The sequence below is a fragment of the Myripristis murdjan genome, chromosome 6 (assembly GCF_902150065.1).
Source record: "Myripristis murdjan chromosome 6, fMyrMur1.1, whole genome shotgun sequence".
NCBI lineage: Eukaryota > Metazoa > Chordata > Actinopteri > Holocentriformes > Holocentridae > Myripristis > Myripristis murdjan.
Window position 1 is genome coordinate 12,903,072 of NC_043985.1, and position 13,332 is coordinate 12,916,403.

The following is a 13,332-nucleotide window of genomic DNA, read 5'->3' on the forward strand; positions in this document are numbered from 1 at the left end:
TTAGGAGAATTGGTTTTTATTTACAAAAGACTTTGGCAACATAGAACATATTTACATTTTAAGTCCATCATCACTCCTTCCCTTATACTTAAAATCCATTCTGTGACAGAGGGGAACACATAGAAAATAAACAAACATGAAATGTACTTATCACAACCAATTTGCGCATGGAACTGAATGAAAAATAGCTTTAATTTTGAAGAGCAAGGAAATGGAATATTGTTTGACAACTGACCATAAGTTTGTAGCACCAAAAAGACTGGGGCAAGAAAACAATGTCATTTTTAAGATAAATTAATCAGTGGCAAATCATATCTAAAACTAACAGCGAGGGCAATTCTCCAGGATCTTAAATTCAGGGTTAGGCCTACCTATAAACATAAGACTGTAAAATCTCCAGATTAAAAAACAGCCACGAGAGCACTGGTCAAAACAGAGGTGTCAGTTACCAAATGAGTTGGTGGAGGTTGAAAAGGACATTCATCAAACCAGCTTTTGAAGCAGTGCTTGAAAGAAATCTTTCAGGCCATCAAAGGAATATCTGACAAAATCTGGCTCAGACATTCTTCATGACTTGACAATAAAATGCAATGTGTCATTTTTCACAGTGTTTGCTGCGATTCAGTCTAGCAGTCTCTTCCTGCTGTAGGTCTTTCCTGTGGTTGAGCGTCTGGGAGGCCGGCTGAACGGAGAAAGCTCCACCTCAATACCCATCCCCCTGTCAGATGTAGCTTCATCTAGAACATTTAGAGATTTAGTGTAACATTAGTAAAGTACACAAGTGTGAATCATCATTTCATGTGGATTTTCTAAATCCCTCAGCCAGTTTGGCAGGCTGGCAAGGTCCAGTGACTGACACATTAAAATCTAAAATCAGCAAACAAAACAAATCACTGCACATCTTACCTTTTAAGTGTGGCGTTTTCTTAGCAGCAGAGCCTGTTTTGCCCTTGAACAACAAGGGCGAGTGTGTAAGCGCCAGAATCCCACTCGCTGTCACCGGCTTTCTCACCTTGGAGCTGGGAGGAGTCACCACTGTTTTAAGGCAAAAAAAAAAAAAAAAAAAAGCCATGACTAAATTACTGCAACAAAACTTCACAGGGTGAATTTAAGAATAATGTTTGTGCAACACAATGTTTTTAAAAATAGAGATCACTACACCTCAAAAATTGTATTATTTCATAATGAAAGGTCTTAACTTAAACAACTGCAAATCAGATTTTTATTTGCACAATTACATTTACATTCATGCCAACAATAATTTAAGACCATGTGTTTTCAAATGTCGGATCTCATTTTACTTACTTGACTTGACATCTCCGTTTCCAGCGGTCCAGATCATGTCATCTTCACCATTCTGAGGATCCATCCTGTCAGCCTGCTGAGCTAGCGTCTCCATCCAGTCCAGGTCAACAAGAGGAGAAACAGGTAACACATCTATTCCCTTCAGTGACTGCTTGGAGGTCAGAGCCAATGGTGCTCCTTTGTAGCTTACAGAGTCATCATTGTCTTCATTGTCCTGCAACCTGCTAACTCCTAGCTCAGCTTCCTCCAACAACTCCTCCAGCAGTGGCTCACCCTTCAGGACACGATCTTTTCCTCCGGCTACAGCAGTCTGAGCTCTCTTCTTTCGTGGCCAGCTGTTGAGGTTGTCTGTAATTGCCTTCCCAACACCCTGAGGTGAAGGCGTCAGCGGGATGACCTCTGCAATTCCCAATGGGGACATGGTTCCGGCAGGGTGGCGTGTAGGTGTGTAGGATTGGCAAATGAAAGTTTGTACACTTCCACCCTTACCAGGTGTGCTCTTGGCTGGGGTGACACGAGTGCAGACAGACGGTGAGACACACCCAGGATCTCTGTGTTTAGAGCATAAAGCCGAAGGGCTTTCCAGCTGAGAAGGTTTCACGCCCACTGTTGGGCTCTGAGCCCCCGACCGAGGACCACCGTCTGTGGCCAAATCAGATGCATTAAAGGAGTCTGTGCGTCTAAATTTGAGTTTTGGGATTCCTGATGTTTGCATCTCCAGTTCTACTTGGTAAGTCAGAGGGTTTGCGTTACCCAAGCCCTTTCGTCGACTAGGCTTTGCAGAATTTCGAGGGGTTGAAAATCGCGGGGGCTCATTAGAGTAACCCAAACGTGCAGCAGCCTCCCTTTGTTGGCGATCAGGTGTCTGCCGGAAACCATAGCTTCGTCCAGGTGTGCCGTGGGATGGCAGAGGAGGCTTGGGAGATGCTCCAACAGATTGAAACGCTTCACTGGACTTTGAAGGCTTCCTAGAGAAGCTGATGTTCATCTTGACACCTCCGCTGAGTTGGGTCCTGACGACAGCAGCATCAACAATGTCCATGCTGTCATTGTCTGTGGTGGCGGGGCTAAAACAGGAAGATTCAAATTGCTGTGAATCTGTCTGCGAGGTAGACCCATTTTCAGGGGTTTGGGAAGGTTCAGGCTGTGGCCTTTGCTCTTGCAGGTCTGACTGCATGTTCTTTTCCACAGGGTCACAGGTCTCATCAGAGCTAGATTCTGTGTGTGGCTTGGAAGACAGACTCTCACTTGACTGGGATCTTAAATTTTGTCTAGTTCTTTTTCTCACACCTTGGCTAGACTTAATTCTCCTCAGACGTTTTCCTGGAGACTTTGAGGAAGTGTCTGATGTTTCTGACAGTGTAGTATCTCTTTCTGGTGTGAATCCTGGTTTACATGGTGACATGACATTTGAGCTTTTAATAGGAGTTCTTCCGGAGCGAGTAATCATTTGGTGAACAGGCCCAGGCCTCTTGGTTGGAGTTACAGTGTTGGGTCTGTATGGGACAAGGTGGTCTGGAGGTGGTGTGGATTGCAAAGGAGGTTCCCTGGGATTAGCAACAGTATCAGTTTTTACATCCTTTACAGGAGTGTTAATCTTATTATGGAGCCTTTCTAAGGACCTCTGATTTTTCTCTTGTGTTGAAGTACTACCATTTGATAAGATTTCAGAAATCTTTGTTAGCATTACTTTAGGAGACAAGCTGCACCGTTTATGAGATATCTTATCTGGGGTCATGAAAACATCTGTTGTGATGTTTACACTTTTGAAAGGACTGTTGAGCTTGGTGGGTGTTTTCATCAATCCTGGAGAGCTTTTGGTTGCACTGTGAGGTGACTCTGGCACCTTGAAAATTACACTGCTCTCTGCCATTCCACATTTTCTGGGTGACGGTGACCATGTCACACATTTCCTGGGAGTCCTGGAACTTGGGCTCTTGAGTACGTCAGAAAGGGATTTGCAATCCAGCAAGGCCTTGACCGGGGTCCGAAGAATACCCTTCAGTGGGCTCTTCACAGGGCTTTCCTTCTTGGGTGTCTCTACCATGAGTTTCCTTCTGGTTGGAGATCTGAATGGGCTGCCCCTCAATGCCACACCGGACTCATGAGAGCTCCCTGCTGCAGGGCTCTCTGTGACAGAGTGTACCTGAATCCTGGATGATGGTGGCTTCTTGGGGGTAGTTGTCATCCGAGGGGTCCTTGGTGTCCGGGGTGTTCTGTTCCCATGAGCAGCCCTACCACGTTTACCAGGTGACTTTGTTGGCGTTTTATTTGGACTCTAACAAGAAAACAGAGAAAGAGGTTAATATAATCAAGCTCTTGTTAAACTAATCAACAGTGATTGTGACAAATGAGTACAGAGACTTAAACTTTTGCTCTCTAATCAGTGGTGAAAAAAGTTAGCCTGGCTAACAGCACGTCATCTAACAAGCTAATGATAGAGGTAGTTTTTGGATATACTGAAAACAATGACCTGTCAAGTTTAACTATATTTGCTTTATCTCTAAGAGAACTGAGTGAGGACATCAGTGTGTTCCTCCCTTATGCTCCAGTGCCAAATTTTAAAGCAGCTTGTGAAACAAAGTACTTAAAAAGATAATAGATGAACAGATAACTAAAATAGATAACAGATGAACAGATAATTAACACTCCCGAAAACTCTTAAAAGTTAAAAGCCTTTAGGGGCTACAACAAGCAGTTTATCCCATTTAGCCCATAAACTGTGAGGAATATTTACCTCAAAAACATCAGAGTCTGTGGATAGCCCTCTTCTGCTGGCCCTGGTTGCATAAGACTCAGCGGATTTGGAAGGACGACCAGGCGACTGAGCAGCCCCAAAAAGAAGACGCATAGGAGAGCGGATCGTTTTTAGGTTGACCTCGCTGATTCTGCTGTCACTGAAAGAAAGCTGGGATGCTGAAAGAGCTCTGTCCAGATTACGGGAGCGAGCCTGAGAGCCTGAGTAGAAGGTGGTTGAATGTCTTCGAGCAAATTTCTTTATCCTTGGGCTTCTTCTTAGGTCTGTTACAAAAGCAATGTATAATGAAAGACAATCACATGCACAAATTTCAACACCTTTACAAAGTTTATTAACAGAGATATGGATGGCACTCTATGATGATAGCTGTTTATTCAAAACAGTTTTTTGGTTTGTGAAAAGCAGGCAAAATATGATTTCTGTTATTTCACTTTCAACAAGTGATTCTTATGGAGTAGTTGGTCTACTTTTTAACAAAGCAACAACATTAATGTATCAGTGGAGATCAAAAACTATGACATCCTTCAAATACCTTCTGTGGGTTTCACTGGTGATTCCTCCACAATGCAGTCCTCAGCTGGTGCAGATCTCCTGAGAAAGAATTATCAAAACCACCGAGTAAATCAAGTTTTCAGCTACTTCTTATCATTTCTGGGTCAGAAGTAGGGATACAACGATACCTTTTGTTCATTCCAAATATAGATACCAAGAGCAGAACTGTGAGTTAGGGCTGTGACAACGAACTTCGAAATTCGATATTAATTCGAACTGGAGGGAGGGATATAACGTTCGATTGCTGAAATTCACGTTCGAATGTGTGTGTGTGTGTGTGTGTGTGTGTGTGTGTGTGTGTGTGTGTGTCTTTGTTTACGTTGCGTAACGACGCAAATCAACGTTACGCGTGATCGTGCGCGGGATAAAAAAGTGTGGGCATGCATCAGTGCAGCGCGCACCTGTAGGAAGTTTACAGCATGGCTGAAAACAATGCAGCAGCAGAACCGGTCCCGGAGACTGAAATCACAGCTCCTGATCATCTCAAAAGTGATGTGTGGAAACTTTTTGGATTTCCGACAAAAAGTGCTTATTAAAATACGATCGTAAATACATCCAGATTATCATTATTAATGTTGTGCCATTCAGAAGGAAAGCGCTTGTTAATATGGTTGAAACGCCCTCTGGCGGACAGACCGTAAATGACACCCATATTGTACATATCAATAGGCTAAACAATAGACTAAAATTGACCCTAAAAATTCGAACATAATTCGATATTTGACATTATAGGGCAATCGAAATTCGAAATTTATTTTGGAGGAAAGTCACAGCCCTACTGTGAGTTATGAGCTGATACCCAGTACCACCCCAATATTGAGCCCTTAAAAAAAACAGATGCAAAACAGCATACAAACCAGACTGGTGCATACCTTGTCATAAAATGTCTTATCTTAAACAAAGTAAATAGTCTTTTACAATACTCTCCCAGTATAAATGTCAATTTAACAAATTACCAATCAGTGAAACATACCTTCCCATTCTCTGTCTGTATAGAAGGCGATTGGACACTTGCTTGTGGAGGGGCGTTTCAGAAACTTTCTTTGTTAGGAGTTTGTGCCTCTCTGAAAAGGAAGGATTTCCTTGAGATTAATTGCTTAAAACATCCCCAACAATTACAGTGGATGAGCAACCAGACTGAAAAAGTAACAACACAACCACTTTTGTAAATCTATTGGTAAATATCTGAAGATCTATTAGCTGGTCAAACAGATGAAATTTGTGACTGGGGATCTGTTGTAGATAAGTTAGGTTTCATCCCATCATAAACCATTTTTCTAAATGAACCTGTACCACTAAACCTCTACCTTCTGACTCCTGACTCCGCTTGCGTTTCAACCCTTCCACAGCAGACACCGACTGGCTCCTTGGCAGCTTGGCTTTCTTTGAGGGGGATACAATCTCCTGGTTGAACAAGTTTCTCCTCACCTTGGTCACCTCTGGGGACATTTTGAACATGGCTTGTAGTTAGGACTTTGGTATACAAAAAATACTTAATCCAACTGCACTGACTTTGTCAAACTTAATTTTACTTTTATGCCTCAAATTTTAATTTTGAGGCATGAAAAGGGTATCAAAAATCTTCAAAATGACATACAATTATGATTAGATGTAAAAGGATTTCTATTAGGCTAACAGATTTTTTATTGAGAGGTCCACCCAAGTATTATGTGAAAGTCCTCAGAAAAGTAGATCACACGTTCATAATATTACACATAATTTACTTGTGAAAGGTGTTTTCAGTCAACTGAAAAAAGTTAAGTGTCAGAATCAGTGTTGAATTATGTGCACTGCAGCTGGTATAGAAAAGTGTCAAGCAATACCTAGGCCTTTCTGTATTAGAATCATTGTTCATTTAATTATGAAAATGCAGTATAAATTATATGTGAAACAGCAGGTACCTTGTGTTGTTTGCTTCTGAGGTGGGGGCTCTGGAACTGGATTCTCCAAAGCAACGCTGACCTTCAGTTTGGCCTGTTCATAAAAATACAACAACTGAATTAAGGCACTGCTGAAATTAAGGTTGATTTTCCACAAATCTGGGTCGAACGTTTGGTTTGCATACGCGTTCTTAGCTCCTTGATGGGTGGAGTTTGTCATAAAAGACAATGCTGTAGGTGTTAGAAACAATCGCAAAAGAACCATTGAAAGTTAGTTTACTTGTCTGTAGTTGACTCCATGCAGGTTAAAACCAACACTTTAGTTTGCAAATCCAGGTTGATCTGAGTCTGCTTGTAAGGCAATTGAAATAGCAAAAACAAACAAACAAACAAACAAACAAACAAAAAATATTCATAATGTTTTCATCAACTTACAGCTCTTGTGGTTTTTTTAGGTATCTCTATTTGGCGCTGAGAAGTTTCAGTCATACTGCGATGACGAGTCAGCATCCCACTCCTGAAACATTAACAAAAGAATAAATGCTTTAGAAAACCAAGGACATGTGTTTAGATAGATAGATAGGTATATCTATCTTTATTGATCCCAAACTGGGAAATTCCCAAAACAGGTGCTTTGCAAAACAGGTGACATGAAATTTTAATATTAGGGGTTCATCACATTAAGGCTAGTGAAATTGCATGACAATTCAAAATACATTTCCCAGAATCTATGCTCTAGGGTCACCTGTACAATGTGAGGGTCTGTATAACAAGTATAACAAAAGTAGGTCTAATTTGGGTTGATAACTGTCACTTGGGACCTAAAAAGTTAAAAATTAAGGAAATGTTTACCTCAGAGGTTGTTAAATTGACCAACACATTTCCAGCATCATTGCTGTTGGAAGTTATTCTACATTGACTATGTTTACATGCACACCATATTCCGATTCGGGTCAATATTCTGGTGAATATTCTGGTAATTTTCCAAATAAGGTGTTAATATGTGCTGCAGCAACTGGAATATTCCATTTACAGGTTACACAGCATATTCCCGTGTTTCAGCGTATTCCACGCTCTTATTTAATGCAACACTCAACCTGCGGGGGGCAGCAATACGCCTATAGGTGTCTGGTCTGCCGGAAATACAGAAGAAGAAGAAGATGTCGCTATTACTGTGTTTTCTTCCATCAATATACTCCATGATATTTAAGTCTTTCATTTGCTGAAGGCAGACTGCAGTCTCCTCCTCACTCCAAAAATGCTGGCTCTTGCTGCTCTTCGCCATGTTGTTCTCCCCGCTTGCAGTAACCATAACAACAAAGACGCCCCAGGATTCCTTGCGAATCGAGCATGCGCGGACGTAACTGAATATTCCAGTATGGGGCATTTTCCGATTAAGGTGTTTACATGGCACAATATTCTGGTTAAAACAGGCATATGCCAGGGGTCTTATTCAGAATTCTCTCCAACCAGAATATGACCTTAATCGGGTTCGGTGTGTGTTTACATGACACGTGCGCAACCGGAATATTGAGGATATTCCGAATAATACAGGAATATGGTGTGCATGTAAACGTGGTCATTGTGAGAGATAACATGTGCTGATAGATTGCAGTGAAATGTGTGGCACAGTCTATCTCGACCAAGACATGGCAAGAATTTATAGAACTATGAACATCTAATCCAATATGGTGACCATCGTGATAGACAGAAATGTGCAATCTGATTTCGGCTTAAGTGATGAAATTTTGAACACAAATGTCATGAGGGCGCCCACCTCCTCTTATTGGCAGAGCGGTTCCTCAGGTCCTGCAGACGATCCCCATCGTCTGAAACCAGGTTCTGAGCAGTAGAGGGGGGAGGTGAGGAAGCTGAAGAAGAAACACTGTCCTTGGCAACTGAGTCGTCACTGAAGAATTCAGCAGGCAGAGCAGCCACCAAGGCTTCAGGAAGCTGGGTGCCCAGACTATGGTAAACATCTGCCAGCAACCTGGGGACGGCTGTCAGGAACCTGTCACAACACAGACGGGCTGATGTTAGATCCTAACAACTATAGATTAGGAAGATAATTATGCTACTTGTGAGCATCAAACATACGCTAAAATACCAGCAAAGAAAGAAATGGGATGCCCTTATCCAAAAACTGAAAAATAAGATTTGACAGAAAACACACTTACTCCGGGAGGATCTCCTCTTGCAGAAATTTTGTTAGGCAAACTGGGTCTTTGGTTAGAGAGATAATCCTGAGCATATCAGCCACCTTAGGAACATGAAAAGTTTCACTTTAGTTCTTTATGTCTGTTGATGATCTAACAGATACCAGTAACAATACTTATCACAACTCTACTAATTTATGGCACTGTTGACATTATCTTTAGGGGATGAAAATGCTTCAAACAGGAAAGGAAATCAGTCAAATGCAGGACTCTTTCAACTGAATTTAAAATGTTCTATTAGTTTGAGTAAACATAATTGGGGAATCAACTGAACATCTTCTCATTTTTTTTTTAGACAGACAAAACATCAGGTCAAATGTGTTATGGAAATAACACCACTGAATGATGATTAGAGGTAATAAATTGCTTAAATTTTGTAACAAACACCCCAAAAAATATAGTTTTAGAACTACTGTTAGTATCAGTCTAAAAAAAATTAATAATAGCCACCAGCATGTTGGTGTTTTAGCTACTTTGTCTTGGAGACAACTACTGGATGTTCTTCTCTATTCAATTTAGTGTCAAAACTAGTGTGGCTTGCAAGACAGAAAAACACATAGTAAATTTTAGAATCTATTTGTTGTTGTAGCTTCCTACCCTTGCCAACACCAAAAAGTTTCTGACAGTCATGGTAGTGGATATCTTACCTCCTCTACTATCTGATCTGCATCCAGTGAGTCATTCTGCTCCGAGAGCTGGAGTCTACACAACTCAAACCTTAGCAACACCTGGAGCTGGCACCTAGGAAAGATGCCAAAACAACAGCTTTAGCATTAAAATACCCTTGGACACGTTTCTTAATAATGTCCACCTACAACACACACACACACACACACACACACACACACACACACACACACACACACACACACACACACACACACACACACACACACACACACACACAGTTGACACACATGCTCATCTGGGTTTTGACCAGTAAATTATATGTTCAATAAATTAATAAAATAAAATATAAGTTAAGATACAAAATAAGAAAGAACTCACTCTCTGACTTTTCTCTCAACATCAGAGGCGGTGCTATAAAACTGCCTGATTAATTTGCTGGACTTAAGCAGGTGCTGCTGGACAAGGATGGAGGTCTTCAGCTGCAAAATAGAAGACATAAAATGTTACACAGGCAAATGAATGACAATGATGCTGTTAGACTGGGCCTAATTTGTTAATGTAATGGTTTGTTGAACATATTTACTGAACATTATTGGAAAAAAAATACGATATCTTAAAAAAAAAAAATCAAGAAATTTCACCAGATACATGCAGTGTGTTACTCATGCACTGATATACAATTAACACTCATAATTTAAAAGTCTATCCTGTTCAAACAAAACAAAACCCCACCCCTACTTCTACAACCCCTTCAGAAATCAGCTTGAACTCCTCCACATTTGGTTTCATGCATGTGATTCTGACATCATCATGGACAAGTGAAGAGTAAACAGGTGGAGAGGTATTTGGGAAAAATAAGTAAGTATTTGGACAGTGATACAATATTTATGATTTTGCCCTTGTACTCCACCACTGTGGATTTGAAATGGCGTAATCAAGATGTGATTGAAGTGCAGGCTTTCAGCTTTAATTTAAGGGGTCAAACAAAAATATGGCATTAATCAATAAGGAATTACAGTCAGATTTATTCATTGTTACCTCATTTTCAGAGGCTCAAAAGTTATTGTACAATACATACATAATCATAACTATAAAGGTTAATATACAATATTTGGAGGAAAATCCTTTGCCGTCTATGACTGCCTAAAGTCTGGAACCCATGGACAACATCACCAAATTCTGAGTTTCCTTCCTAGAGATGCTCTGTCAAGCCTTTACTGCAGCTACCTTCAGTTGCTGCTTGTTTGTTGAACTTTCAAACTTCAATTAGGTCTTCAGCAAGTGAAGAGCATGATCAACTGATTGAGGTCTGCAGACTGACTTGGCCATTGAAGAATATCTCACTTCTTTGCTCTCAGTAACTCTTGGGTTGCTTTCACAGTATGTTTTGGGTCACTGTCCATCTGCACTTTGAAGCGCTATCCTATAAGCTTTGTGACATTTGACTGAATCTGAGCAGATAGTATAAACCTATAAAAATCAGAATTCAACCTGCTACTTCCATCAGCAGTAACATCATCAATACACACTTGTGAGCCAGTTCCACTGGCAGCCATACATGCCCATGCCATAACACTGCCTCCACCAAGCTGGGCAGATGGTATGACAGATGTGGTATTCACTGGGTCATGAGTTTTTCCTTTCATTCTCCACACTTTGCTCTTCCCATCTTTCTGCTAAGTTAATCTTAGTTTCATCTGTCCAAAGAACCTTGTTCCAGAATCAGGCAGGCTTTTTTAGATGTTTTTTTGGCAAAGTCTAATCTGGCCTTTTTTTTTTTTTGCTTTTTGAGCCTAATGATGGTCTCCTTCAACTGCATAGACACCTCTTTAGATCGCATGTTGAGGGTTCTGATAAACAGCTACCAAATGCAAGTGCAAACACTTGGAATGAACTACAGACGTTTTATTTTCTTAATTTGTGATGGAATAATGAGGGAAAAGGCCACACTTGGCCATGAAACTGCTTTTTAGTTAAGTGTCCAATTACTTTTGAGCCTCTGAAAATGGTGTGACAATGTATAGAACTGGCTGTAATTCCTAAAAGGTTAATGCCATATTTTTTCATTTCTTTTCCACTGTGGTGATAAACAAGGGCAAAATGATGAATATTGCGTCACTGTCCAAATACTTATGGACCTAACTGTATGTTTCTCAACAAACTTTACAAATGCACTTAGGTGTTGCAATTGTGTTATTCACATGTAATCTACCATTTGTAACGATGTTTAAATGTAAGAATAATCTGCGTGGTTGAAGATAATCAGGCCTGTGAGCACAGCTGGGGATGGTAAAACTCTCAAACTCAACCATCAATTAGATTTATCTATACACAAGCAAGATGTAATAACAGATAGATCTGGAGACTGCAAGTTTTGTGTGTGTTGAGCATTTCTTACAATAGGACACGGACAAGCGCCATGACAGTTCCTTTAACTTTTAACCAGCAATGGGATAAGGCGCCATTGTTAATTGGGAAAGGCCACCTCACATCACTAAACACCTGCATCCAGGTGACGTTACCTGTGACAGTAGCCATGTTTAAAAATGAAGAAATGAGGAAGTTTGTACACCAGTTTGTACAGGAAATGTACAAGCTAAATCAATCAATCAAAGCTAGAATGTGTCTCACCCCCAGGTCTGGTGTGGTAGTCAGGCAAGTTTTGACAGAAGACAGAAGTTGCTGGATTCCAGCGATTAGGGACGAGTCTCTCTCTGCCATAATCTTCTCATAACTGGACTTGAGGTGAGCCAGCAGTTCTGCCTCACTCCTGAAGTCTGGTTGAGGGGAGAACATACATTAAGTGTTTAGTTATTGCACATTACATTCAGACACAGACAAGTGAATATGGGGCAAACACCATGGCTTAAGCTACTGATAGTGTATGACACACACTGAATGTACTATTTAACTTCTCTGAAGTGTTTTTACTTTTGTTATATCTTGATTGACTAAACTAGGCCATATTGCTGTATAGCTGAAAACTGTTAAATAAAATATTACAACAAAGGAAACAAGTGTGTTTACATATTGGCAGTCACAAATGTTATGACTAAATAACTTTTCTGTATTAATAAAGAGGTTGTCCTGTAAGAAAACAACAACAAGACCTGGTGCCCATTTTTTGAATGAATGAAAAGGCTCTTTTTTTTGTTATTATACTATTTGAACTGGAAAGTAGATGTGGCAGGAAGTGCCGGTAGGAAACATCTCATGGTAGTCTTGCAAACAGATGAAACAACCTGGTATTTCTAACTGTTATTACACAAAAGAAGAGTGCCCAGACATATTTTTGATACCGGAATAATCCACTTTGTTTGTGTTAATTTGTATAATAAAAGCATTATTTTGGAACCTGTTTTGCAGTGGAAGTGAATGGAAATACCAATTACAGAATTGTGGATTAGCAGCCCAGTGGAGCACAGAGCGACTGATGAGAATATTTTAATATCATGTGGACCACATTTCGGTAACTATACAACCCAGCACTACAAAAGTCAAATTTTGCATTAACATGCTGAAATTTGAAATTGTATTCCGCAAATTTTATATTTAAAACATAGGGATGTGAATATAACCACTGTTTCCTGAAGGAGAGGAACAATGTTGTACAGAGTGAGGGCCTGCTCACATTGGCAAGTTTGATCCGCGCCCAAGCACATTTGCCCCTAAAATCTGGATTCTTTGACCAGTGTGATCGCTCCGTTCCGTGCTTGAATACAGTACACTTCCCCCGCTCTGGCACAGTTGGAAGGGGTGTGCTTCTGCATGGTACGGGCCACATGCACAGTCACGCACACAGTGCGCGAATGTGGATATGACGTAAATCATGCAACTTTCCTCCTGCCTCTGCAAAACTGTTTAATGCGCACAGCGTGATACAGGGCCAAACTCGCCAATGTGAGCAGGCCCTGAATCAAATGAAAGGGAACTTATATTATAACTGAGTGATAACATCAGCAGTGAGTAAGGCTGATGAAATGTTAAGAGA

The 13,332-nt window shown here is 40.6% G+C and overlaps 2 protein-coding genes across 2 annotated transcripts in view; both read right to left on the reverse strand.

Moving 5' to 3' along the window:
• The window catches only part of ticrr (TopBP1-interacting, checkpoint, and replication regulator), an 18,873-nt gene continuing 5,541 nt past the window's right edge, over positions 1 to 13,332 (reverse strand). Inside the window, exons 8-21 of the mRNA XM_030053285.1 lie at positions 11,973 to 12,118; positions 9,720 to 9,820; positions 9,359 to 9,452; positions 8,673 to 8,755; positions 8,273 to 8,506; positions 6,931 to 7,012; positions 6,517 to 6,589; positions 5,923 to 6,054; positions 5,589 to 5,679; positions 4,596 to 4,654; positions 4,043 to 4,326; positions 1,306 to 3,583; positions 907 to 1,035; positions 1 to 737 (exon numbers count right to left, since the gene is read on the reverse strand). Coding sequence (XP_029909145.1) covers positions 622 to 737; positions 907 to 1,035; positions 1,306 to 3,583; positions 4,043 to 4,326; positions 4,596 to 4,654; positions 5,589 to 5,679; positions 5,923 to 6,054; positions 6,517 to 6,589; positions 6,931 to 7,012; positions 8,273 to 8,506; positions 8,673 to 8,755; positions 9,359 to 9,452; positions 9,720 to 9,820; positions 11,973 to 12,118 — 3,902 coding nt within the window. The 3' untranslated portion in view covers positions 1 to 621. The remainder of the gene's footprint in view (positions 738 to 906; positions 1,036 to 1,305; positions 3,584 to 4,042; positions 4,327 to 4,595; positions 4,655 to 5,588; positions 5,680 to 5,922; positions 6,055 to 6,516; positions 6,590 to 6,930; positions 7,013 to 8,272; positions 8,507 to 8,672; positions 8,756 to 9,358; positions 9,453 to 9,719; positions 9,821 to 11,972; positions 12,119 to 13,332) is intronic.
• c6h11orf96 (chromosome 6 C11orf96 homolog) overlaps positions 10,473 to 13,332 on the reverse strand; it is a 23,521-nt gene continuing 20,661 nt past the window's right edge. Inside the window, exon 3 of the transcript XR_003928340.1 lies at positions 10,473 to 10,484. The gene's annotated coding sequence lies outside the window, so the exon portion shown is untranslated. The remainder of the gene's footprint in view (positions 10,485 to 13,332) is intronic.